This window comes from Salminus brasiliensis, chromosome 3 (genome assembly GCF_030463535.1).
Source record: "Salminus brasiliensis chromosome 3, fSalBra1.hap2, whole genome shotgun sequence".
Lineage (NCBI taxonomy): Eukaryota > Metazoa > Chordata > Actinopteri > Characiformes > Bryconidae > Salminus > Salminus brasiliensis.
Genome location: NC_132880.1, coordinates 27,406,863 through 27,419,020, shown reverse-complemented (window position 1 = coordinate 27,419,020; position 12,158 = coordinate 27,406,863). Strand labels below are relative to the sequence as shown.

The following is a 12,158-nucleotide window of genomic DNA, read 5'->3' as shown; positions in this document are numbered from 1 at the left end:
AGAGAAAGAGCCCAGCAATTAACACACACGCTCACACATACACACACACATACATGCTCAGAGCAGCAATTAAGCATTCTGTGAGGTCCACGTTAGTCTGAGAGAAAGAGAAATTGAGAGGGACGGATGGATTGAAAGGGATGCATGGATTTTCTGATTAAATGCATTTATGGCCTTGTATTTGTTATGGCAGCTTGCATTGCGAGCAAGTGGCTATACTTCAGTTTGAAAAATATGTTGTAGGTTGTATCTAAATAGATTGTATCTATTTATTTAATATTATATTTCCAACAATTCTATTTGAGTTGATATCTAAAGGACATAGTGTGTGACAGCCAGATTATCTAAAAATCATTCTTTCTTAGACATTTCAGCTACAAACGATAATGTAAACACCTAGCACTGTGTTAGCAGTTCAGCCAAAAGTGTAGCATTAATGCAGGTGTTGTAACGTAACCAATCAGGGGTTTATCGAAACAGACTGAGCAACTGGGTTAGTTGTAATGTCACTAAAAAGTCTGGTGAAATTTACTAACTACATCAAAATAACATATTGTAACATACATGTCCAATGTTAAAAGTGAAAGATCCTTGAGGAACTTTTTCAGGTTATTTAGTTTGAAACTGTGGAGGAAACTCTTAAGATGCTTTAAGGAACCTTTAATGAATCTTTTTTTTGTCTAAAAACCTTTTCTTGAAGGTTCCTCAAAGCACCTTAACCCCTTAACACAGAAAGGCTAATCACACACTAAGGTGTATTATTCATTAACTACAGGCACTCCTGTACAAACTATTGGGGCTATACTTTTGTAATAGCCAGCCAGCCATAGGCTCTTTAAGGTGTGGCACAGCAGATAGTGTGTGTGTGTCTGTGTGCGTGTGCCACACAGCTCCAGGGGTTGGGTTTATGTTGTTCCCCTCAATGTCCATACAGGTTTCCTCCAGATACTCCAGTTTCCTCCCACCCCCCAAAAACACATGGTCGGTGACCTGGCTATGCTAAACTGCCCCTGGGTATTGGGCTATGTTGCCCAGTGGTACTGGGGTATGATCTGGCACTCTGTCCAGCCTTCAGGTACCTGCCTTCAGGTAGGCTCTGGACCCCTTGCCACCTAGACTAGGAAGAAGTGGATGGCATTAATTGTGGAGTGGATTTTTAGATATCAGCAAATAAGCAGAACTTCGCTCTCTTTTCGCTCGCTTTTGTTCTCCCTTTTTTACTCGAATCTTGGGAGACATCTGTCTGAGTGCTGACATTGTGCAGTTGGTGTTGCTATAGTAATATGAGAATATGACCAAGCAAATGCCCCTTTTTTTAAGCGTTTTAACTGCAGAAAATATCTGTTTATATCATGTCTGAGCCCCCCTTTTCCCTACATTTCAGAATCTAATTACTGTACAGCTTAGCAGTAAAACCCCAAACAGCTGTTACAATATCCACATAACATCTCTAGAGCATCACGGTGTGTTCATTTTTCATGTTTATGAGAGCTTGCTAAAAGCATGTGACACATTATAATGCATATCAGTCAGAATCCAGCTGCAATCTGTGGCACAATATGTTTGTCATTCAGAACGACTTTGAAAGCCTGCTGTTGTTAAAAGTAACCACTTGTGATCGGTTCTCGAAACCTCACAGGACGTTGAAATTCTTGCTCTCTTTTTTGATCTCAAAATCAATTTGCTATCACAATCCGAGTGAGATAATGCTTCTCACTCGATATCTCTTGGAAGTATTTCTCAAAGAAACAATTTTTACAATATAATTAATCATGTCATCATGTCAGTCAGTCTAATTGCCTAATCTTTTCATCATTTCTTCCCTGGTGCGATATTTTACTGTGATGTCAGAAACCTCATTCCTCTCGGAGGGCTGGCAGTTTGGCGAAGATAATTAACCTAATTTTAGCTCTTTGTGTGAATGTCAGCAAAATTGCAGCGAGAGAGCTGTCAGCTCAACTTAGCTTGAGTCAGAGAGGTTATGTAAGCTTGTCCTCTTAATTCATCTTCCCCTTCCCCCTCTTTCTCTTCCAGCGGCAGACGCAGTTCCCGTGAGGAAAGATGGCGAGCAGGTAAGATATCCAGTCAAACAGTTTCCTTTTTGCTTAAAGTTTAGCCTTCCCATATATGCTGGCTTCGGCTGTGGTTAGTTCGGCCAATTACGGTTTAAAGACAAGCTATACTTCAATGCTGATCTTGCTAATAAGTAAATAAAGTAAGCAGGGCCTCATTAGCAGTGCATAAATTCGACAATACTAAAATGCTAAAATACTTCATGTGTTTGGTTCAGTGTATCGATTCATGTTTGTTTGGTTCATGTGTTTCACCTGGGACTGGGGGTACTTAAGGAGCCTCAACTCCATGGTTCAAGGCCGAGAATTGTATCGTTTGGAACATTGAGGTCGCCCGAGAGGTTCCCCATACGACTAGAGGTGTGTTAAGGTCAGCTTCGGCTCGGTATCCGCGTTCAGGAGCAGGTCACCCTGCTAACCACGTTATCAGCTAGGCTCGCTCGCTCACTGTCAGGATTCACTGGCTACCCACGTCCCAGCAAGGCGACCCACGCTCGCAGCAGCACGCTGCCGTTTTAGGTTAGGTTGGCCTTGCCGTTTTGTCTAGCTGCTGGTTCCCCAGCTCTATGTATTGAGCTTGGCTATGGTGTTAGCATGCTAGAAAATGGTTGCCATGTAGGCTGGTCAAGCCAGCTCAAACTCCTCTTTGCGGAGGGCTAGCAATTTTCTTTTTTGTATTACCAAAGTATTCAAAATACTGCAAAGAAGAACATACAGTCAGGATCATAACTTTTGGTGATTTTTTGTAATTTTGCTTGTGTTTGACATGAAGCAGTTTATGAGCTTATGACATTAACTGTTTACGAATTACAGCCATTTTTAACACAGTCTCTCAATTTTAACAGTTTTAAAAGTAAGTGGACAAATGAACAACATTATAAATATATAGATACATTTAAGTACATGCAAGCAAATATTTCACAGACGATGACTGCCTAACGTCTGGAAACCATGAACATCACCAAATGCTAAGTTTCCTCCTGAACATTGCCAAGCCTTTTGGCCTTCAGTTATATCTGCAGTAGGTGAAAAGCTGCTCAGTTGGGTTGAAGTCAAGTGGTCGACTCTGCCATGTAAGAACATACTATTTCTTTGCCATTAAGAAGCTCTTGATCCACCTGTACTGTAAAGCACCATCCTATCTGTTTAGCAGCATTTGACTAAATCTAAGAAGAAAATAGAGCTCTATCAACTTCTGAATTCCTCCTTCTACTTCCATCAATAGTTATATCATCATTAAACACCCATGACTTGGTTCCTCTGGCAGGCACTGGGTTCCACATGCCCGTGCCATAACAGTGCCTCCACTACTTTTGACAGATGGTGTGGTATGCTTCATTAATCATTTCCTTCTCCATACTCTTGTTAATCTTGGTTTAATCTGGCCAAAGAATGTAGTTCCAGAGCTATTCAGGCTTTTTAGATGTTTCCTATCAGTCTAATCTGCTAAACCACACTGGAATAGCATATTGAACTGAATTGAATAAACTCCATCTATGTAAATTTACTGAGATGTCTCTTGATTGTAGATTTTACTAATTATATGTCTACCTTCTCAAAAGTGTTCATAATGTGACTCGATGTTGGAAAGGGGGTTTACTTCACCAGGGAAACATTATTGGTCTTGCATTCCTTCTTTTTCAGGAATGTACCAAAGTGTAGATCTCACTACTTCTAAAGTTTCTGCTGATAGGTTTGCTTTGCTCTTTCAGCTTAATGATGGCCTCTGTCATTTGCATCATCACCTCTTTGGACCACTTAATAAGAATTTCCATAAACAGCTACCCAATGCAAGTTCAGCTGTTGAAATCAACTTAATCGTGTTAATTTGTCATGAAATCAAGAGAAAACAGGCCACACTGACCATAAAACCATAAAACCATAAATAAATGTCCAGCTACTTGAAAAATGGAGGGACTGCAAAAATGACTAAAATGCCTAAATGTCTAATGCAATGTTTTTGTTAAACCCCCTTGATTTCTGCACTTCAATCACATCCTTTACTTATCTTTTTCTATTTCCTTCATTTTAAATCTATTGTGGAGACAAAATTACAAAAAACCTGACTGTACCTGACTATATCTATTGCGGTGTCAGCTTAAGAACGTTTCACTGTGTCAACACATGAATCAAGGAGCAATTGATTCATTAAGCATTGGCTCACTGATCATAGTTTATACACATACACACAGCCTGGCAAGGTCACAAAATATGAATCCCCTGTTTATCTTAAATCCCATGATGCATTACTCTGCCCGGGGCACTTACTGAACAGTGGTGGACGCCACAGTAGTTGGTGTTGGTGTCCATTCGGTGTGTGCTAAGGTTTTCTCATCTCACTGAGCGTAGGTGCACTGCATTCAGTTTGTGAATATCAGGAGTGATTTGTTGTTCAGCAGATGTCCCTCACTGTTTTACTGTTGCTATGGGTACCGGCCTGCGTGAACTAATTCAATGCACACATGAATGGGCAGCGGCTGACTAGATAGTTAGCGTACACCCCATACACACGTTTGGAAGGCTTCCATTACTGGTCCAGCTGTGCAAGGAAACTCGTATCAGCAGAGAAGTGTGGAGAAGCACCGCTTGATAATGCCTTGTCTGGCTGTCTGTTCAGTCGCTAGAGGCCATTTATAATGAATAGGTTCATATGGAGCTAATGACTAATCGTGTTGCTCTTGATTTCTCTAGTTGCATTTTTATTGATTGGGTAAATTTTCATCGATTTTTATGTTTTTATGCAATTATTATTTATTGATTTTATTTGTACAATGTTTAGTCGTTTAGCCTCCTTTTCAGTCTTTTTTTTTGGTATAGTGGGAGAATCAGAAGAGACTCTATGCAAAACCTAAACCAAATCTACATCCACTACCAAATACGTATTACACACAGGCACTCACTCACAGCCCTTAAACTGCAATGTTAACCCAGTAGTTCTACTGTTATGTTGCCTGCTCGAGTAAGAAGAAAGAAGCATACGTCTAACCACATGGTTACTTGCAATGCTATTTTAAATGATTCTCTATGCACTAAATACAACAATTTATTTAGTCTCAGTTTTTGCATGTAGTGCAATTCTGTTGTGTCTTAATTTCACAACTTATTTAGTGCACTATCTAGGCCGTATATGAAGGCGTTTTGGACCTCCTGTGAGCTCTAGAAGCAACTCATTTGTGACAGAGTGCTTTTTTAGATTTCTCCGTCACACTTTAATAAGACGAGAGGCCAAAAAGATGACATACAGTCAGGTCCATAAGTATTTAGGGAGTGACACATTTTGGTCATTTTCCTCTGTACACTACCACAATAGGTTTAAAATCATCAAGCTGTGACTGAAGTGTATACTGCATTAAACATTTAGGAATTAGGGAAGCCATTTTTACATAGTTCCTTTATTCTCCATTTTCAAAAGCTGTAAAGTAATTGCACAACTGACTGATAAATAGTTTCATGGGCAGAAGTAGCCTGTTGCCTCATTATTTAATAAAAAAAATTAAAATAATTAACTAAAAGGTCTTGGGATCATTCCAAGTATTAAGTTTGCTTTTGGTAGCTGTGAACTTTCAGTGTGGGGTCTAAAGAGGTGTCGATGCATGATTAGGGGGCCATCACTTGGCTAAAAGAAAAAAAAAAGAAGCAATACACTGGTGAGCTCAGCCCACAACATAAGACCTAAAAGCCCACAGGAGCCATCTAAAGTAGACGACTTTAGATTTTTTTTTTCTTGATCAAGAAAAAACACCCATCCACAGCAAGTCATGAACACTCTTGAGGAGGTGGAATGAAGGAAAGACGCACAAACAAGCAGGAGCTGAAGATAAGCATGTAACGCTGCAGTAAAGGCCTGGCATAGCACCTCAAGGGAGGAAACTCAGCATTTGGTGGTGCCCAGGGGTTCCAGACCTTAAAGAATATGTGTCCATGTATTAAAAATAACCCTTATTTATAACTATGTTAGTTTGTCCACTTACTTTTGAGCCTATAGAAATGGAGGGGTGTGCAAAAAAATGGCTGTAATTTCTGAATGTAAAGGTGCACATATTTGTCACTGCACAGTGAACACTGTACAGCAAAATGTGTCCTCCGCATTTATCCCCTCTGTGGTAGTGAACACACACACACACGTGAACTAGGGGCAGTGAGTACACACACACCCAGAGCGGTGGGCAGCCAACTCCAGCACCTGGGGAGCAAAGAGGGTAAAGGGCCTTGCTCAAGGGCCCAACAGTGGCAGCTTGCCAAGCCTGGAAATCGAACCCACAACCCTGTTATCGATAGACCAGTGCTCTAACTGCTGAACAATTAGTGCAATTATTTTGTTGAATCTCTTGAAGTATAGCTGAACTTCTACACTGCTCGAATGTGCAGAATCCATTTCGAATCTGCTGAGGCGATGCACAGAGGCAAAACTACAAAGATTGTGTCACTGTCCAAATACTGATCTGACTGTATAACCTATAGCTAGCTATCTGTGTAATTTTTTTTCATAGTGTTTCACTAAGAAGCCACACTGCCATTTGCAGAAATAACATAGCCCAACACTGTGTTTATGAAAAAAAAACTATAAAATATATTGTGCCATTCTTGAAATGGGGGGCTTCTGCATTTGTGAAACCCTATGCTACTTGCATAGTCTGCATATAGGGAGAACTGGCACAGCCTACGCTATAATTAAGTTAGCAGCTGGGCATAAATATGTACATCTGATGGTAAAGTTGATCAAACTAGTAGGCTAATCAATTGTTATGTTTTTAAAATATTAAAATCAGGCTGGACCTTTCTTAATATCTCTGAGAAGAATGTCTTAGTAGTATATCTTAACAAACGTACTAGCTATACCATCATGGGATACTATGCTGGCTTGCTAGTGAGATGCAAGTCATATGTAGGCTGGTCCAGCCAAAACTTACAAGTAAAATAATATTTCTCCAGGGGAGGAAGACTATTGAATTTTTTACCAAGGCCACAGGAGCCGGCCTCCAGAGGCTCTCCATTACAGTATAGTACAGCCATATAAACGGGCTTTCTCTCGTGGGAGACACAAGCCCATCCATCTTCCCGCTCCGCCACCTCTCTTCCTTCTCTGCACAAGGGCAACGGCTCCAGGCTCCATTGGCTCCCTCACACATAGATGAGATTGGCTCAAAATCAGCCATTTTGGATCCTGATACCCTTCCAAGTGGCTGCTGTGAAAGATAAAGTGCCAGCGAGTGATGTCATCAATGGCTGCTGCTGCTGCTGAGGAGGGAGCTTGGTAGCAGGCAAGGATAGAAGAAGACAGGGGGTTAGATAGTAACCTGTGTTTGAGTCTTTGTGTGTATAGGACATTGCACAGCCTATGACTGACATAAGCAAATGCTTAACAGGAAACCAGAGGAACACTCATTGTTTCTTCACCCGGAGCATTTTAACATTCTGCTTGTTAGTTAATTTCATTCCTTAGTTAATTATTGTCCACGCCAAAAGAGTGTATTCTTTAGACCTGTAAAAGGTTCTTCACAACCTTTTAACACAGCACTTTTACAAACGGTGTTCTTCATCACTCAAAGAACCATTATTTTTAAGAGTGTATGGTATATGGGAGGAGGCTGTGAGCAGGGAGAGTTTAGAGAGAGGACTTTAGGCTGAAGTACAGACCTAAGGGATGAGAGATACAGCAGAGTTAAAAAGGGGGAGGGGCTTCAGGCATGTTTCTCCTCCCACAATTACGTTATTTCATAACTCCACTTAAAGAACCAATATTCTACATTTTTCTTGTGTTTTATTCGTAATCTGCCCCCCAACCTCTCTTTATGCCTTAGAATTAAATGGGATATTTTTGCTAATGTGTCTATGATGATGTAAATGATCTCTGTTCCGATTGGCTGTTGTTCACTGTGGCACATTCAAAAATCAAATACTCCTTTACAACGTAAGTATGGATGGATGGATATAGATATATTAAATCTATTGGTTTTTAGTGACATCACAAAAAACTATAAATGTATATGTACAGGTTTTGCTCTTCTAATTGGCATACCTCCATCTTGGCAATCGTTATGAAATTCTTAGGTCATTACACTTACCGTAATGTATTTTCCTCTTCCTTTCAGTTAACTAAACATAAAAATATATATAATGCAGCAAATCACTGCGTGCTATGTTGCCGCCCCATGTGACCACAAATACTTCTTTGTGGCAAATCATTAATTGCTGTATCTGAAGTGTAGGCTGAAAATAACCCTCTGCTGTAAATTTACTCCTGCTTCACTGTTCCCCCTGGGCGACTGCAGTAATTATTAGCCCAGCACTGTAGGGCTGTAATGCCTCTGAGGACTTTTAGGGTTCAAGGCGAATTTATATGTAGCAGGAAAGCAGTGTCAGGACTAAAGATGAAAAAGTGTCTGATCGATGGACCCTGAGGATCTGACCATGTACAGAGTAGGCGCCTTACCCACAGCTCTGCTGCTGTGAAGCTGACCTCTGTTTGACCTTTCCTATCGATCCATCCTAATGAACACTGAGAGGCTCTTGCTGTTTCTACTGGCAACAGTGTTTTTTTCCACTGTTGGAGGTACAAATATATAAGCAATCGATAGCTAACTGTTTGCTTAGGTTGTCATCTCTTATTGACGCCAGGCCAGCACTCCAAAGAAAAGCCACTCGCTGCTGTTGCCTGGAAGCTGTACAGTATTTGTCAAGTTCTTTCCTCAAGGACCTCCATATAGTTGACTTCATCTTTAAGCTTTTAGCCTTTGCCTTAATGTATATAAACAGAGGCTGGTTGTTCCGACCATAATGCTTGCTTCAACCTCTCCCCTTCTCTCTCTCTATTAATGTTCTCTACCTTTTTTCTTCTGCCAGTGATGTTTTTATATCAGCTTTGGCTGTCACTGGTTCGCTGTGAGAAAACTGTTAGAGTACTTAAGGTTTATCAAGATAGAATAGGTTTCTTTGCCAAATCAACACATCATGCCAGATTCATCAACCTCAAAGTCAAAATTGACATGTTAATGAGCTCATGCATGTTACTTACCAGAGCTCAGTCCTCACTACCAAAGCTGGGTGCCAAAATGGTCAAGGAAAACCAAACATCTCTGAATCTGAGCTACAGATTTTGATAAGAGAAGCTGAAGTATTGGATATAAAAAAGCAACAAATATATCAATAATAAATAATAAACTTACAAAGATTACAACTTAAGGTGCAAAGAATAAAGTACAAAGATGTTCTAGACAAACTCTAAAAATAAACTTAAAAATAACAATGCTATAGAAAAAATGTGATGTGTGAGATTTTTTTAAAGAACCATTGAATCATATGAAGGCTCTTCACCAATTTAAAGGTTCTTTACACTCACAAAAGTGAAAAGGAGTTCCAAAGTGTTTAAGAAGTTGTTTCTTCTTTGAAACTGTGAAAGAGTAGCGAAACTGTATTTCTCCTCAGTTTCTGATGAGCTGTTATAAAACATTCAGTACTAAATTATATATTAATGCAGTCTGAAATTCCTCTCAGATTCATTCAGATGGTATTTTAGGTATGACGATGTTAAGATATGAATCACTTACAGCAAATGCAAATGCAAGAAAAGGGCAAGGGGTAAAACAGGCCAATAGAACTTGTTGGGAATTATCAACTTCATATATTCAATATGAATATATCATATTCTTATTTGCAAACAAACAAAAAAAGAGCTGTCATTACGCTAGCTATAGATATTCTGCAATGCCCAAAAATGACTTATCTAATAATCTTATTATTGCGAAAGGTGCAGAAACAATAAAAGAATAACACAACCACCAATGAGTTTCTTCTATGATGATAAAACAGATCAATCTGTGTAACATCATGCAATGAAATCTGATATTACTGACCCACACTGAAACAGCCTGAGCAAACTTTGCTGAAAGTAGACACTGACGCACTATTATTGAATTTGGACTACAGTTTCAGCTCTCAGTCACTCACCATGCTACACTGCCTTTTCTGTGGACGTCACATGTTTACTGTGTGTTTCTCTGACGCCTTTCTTATGTTCTTTCGATCAAGTGATGTAAACAGGATGTGCAAACACCATCAAGCCAACTAATTGATACGTTTCAGTATCAGTAATTTTCACTATTGACATCATTGAGAATGTTGCGGACAGTAGTAAATGAGGCAGTTCAGTTCATGAATCTGGCTTAATATTGACCATTTCCAAGTCAAAACGTGAGCATTGTAGAAAACATGCAGCTGTTTAGAAGGAAATTCCCTTTTGAACACACCAGTGGCACACCAGCAATACCAGTTGCAGACATTCAGATTTAGGCTGAAGCTTCTCTTAAATGTTCTCCACTGTTTTCACTGTATTAACTGAAATCTCTCACTCGGTCTTTCTATCGTGTCCCTGCACCTCCGACATCATGTCCTCCATCTTCTCTTGTTGCCCGCCTTCCCCTCAGCATGGACGTGCCGAGTTTTCCTGGGAAGGAATCAATGTAAGTGAAGAGCTGACTTCTGTCTTATCCACCCATCTGTTTTCTCTTTTTGTCCAATTTGCTTAAGTCTTGTCTTGTTACATCCTAACAAGTGCTCATAACTGCTTCAACAGCATAAATATCATTTTTTGTGAATCAAGTTTTCAATGTTTTCAACTGCAGGCACTGCAGCCGCTTTAATACAATTCAGTACAATACAGGCACAAAATCAATGAAGAAAATGCCCAGTTACATCAAATCGAGATATAGAGTGCAAAAGTTTAGCGTCTGAGACAATAATATGTAAAGCTGTATTTATCTCTGGAAAAAAAATCAAAGTGCTACAAAGAGTTTTTGCCATAGAAGAACCACTTTTGTTTAGGAGGTCCTTTAAATAGGTAAAGAGCCTCTACATCAAGTGAAGATTCTTAAAGCCTTTAAAAGGTTTGGCGCTCTTACACATCTCCATCTCTCTGGTTCTCTGGAAAACCAAAAGTGGTATAATGGCATTAGAGACCTTTTTGTAGCACTTTTATTTTATCTAAGTTCAGTAGTTACGGTTACTATCCAACAAATCCAAATTCCTTTATCCAATCAGTCCTTTATTAACGTAAATAAGGTAAGCTGCTGGTGGAACTGAACTAATCCATGCAGTAACTGAATCACAGAGAAGTTCAGCAACCTAACCAAACAGTGTTTTCCTGATTAAATGTATTCATCTAACAAACATAACAATAATTACTGAAAAAAAATCACATTTTGATGACTTGTTCTTCTTATGTTTATTTGTACTTATTCTAATGTTAAATAATTGCACACACTTTTGTAACCGCCTATACGTTTGCACAGTACTCTGTTTACTGATACTATTACAAACTGTACAAACATGCACAAATTTATCAAAATATTAACTGAGTGCCAGCCCAATACTCTTTAACTTGAACGATTTGATAAATATGATGCTACTATAAACCAACAGACAGTTCAGTACTGTCAGAGCTGTTAGATTTGGGGACAAGTACCCAGTAAAGTTCTTAAACCACAAAGCAAAGGCACTGCATGTCAGTATTAAAGTCATGTGCTGTAACATAATAGGTAACTGTTTGCGTTCAGCATCGACATTTAAGATTGAATTACACTTTTAAGATCATGTGTTTTTACAACTGAAAAATGTTGCTTGGCAGCGGGAGCCTTTCTCTGTCAGTCAACCTAGGAAAGAGCTGTTTTGTGTTTGGCTGTGAGCTGTTGGTTATGTGTGTTAGCACATTATCAATTTCATGCTAATTAGCCTTGGCTCTCACACTCACCTCCTGTTGTTGGTGAGATTAGGGAATACTCCAACTCCATTTGTCCTAAAGATAGATGGAGACGTAATTCTAATACATTAGCATAGTGAAAAGTAAGGCAGTCAGTTTGCAGGACGGCCAGACAGGTATGCTTGATTTGAACCCCATTAAAAGACATTTGGATTTGCAGTTTCTGTAGCCAACCATATCCATGTCCATTGTTTTTTTCTGGTGTTAAAAACACTAATCCAAGTATGGATGAAACTATTTGGTATAAATGAATTTTCAAATGTAAGCAAAATATTGTAATATTTTTAATATGAGTCAGTGTACACTACAGATGATGCTGTAATATCTCCTTA

The 12,158-nt window shown here is 39.3% G+C and overlaps 1 protein-coding gene across 3 annotated transcripts in view; it reads left to right on the top strand.

Annotated features, from left to right (window-relative positions):
- The window catches only part of fam131ba (family with sequence similarity 131 member Ba), a 44,929-nt gene that overhangs the window by 16,730 nt on the left and 16,041 nt on the right, over positions 1–12,158 (top strand). For 2 of the 3 annotated variants that reach the window (XM_072675788.1, XM_072675789.1), the window contains exons 2-3: positions 2,035–2,072; positions 10,496–10,531. In XM_072675788.1, coding sequence (XP_072531889.1) covers positions 2,035–2,072; positions 10,496–10,531 — 74 coding nt within the window. The remainder of the gene's footprint in view (positions 1–2,034; positions 2,073–10,495; positions 10,532–12,158) is intronic. The other variant, XM_072675790.1, reaches the window with a different exon arrangement.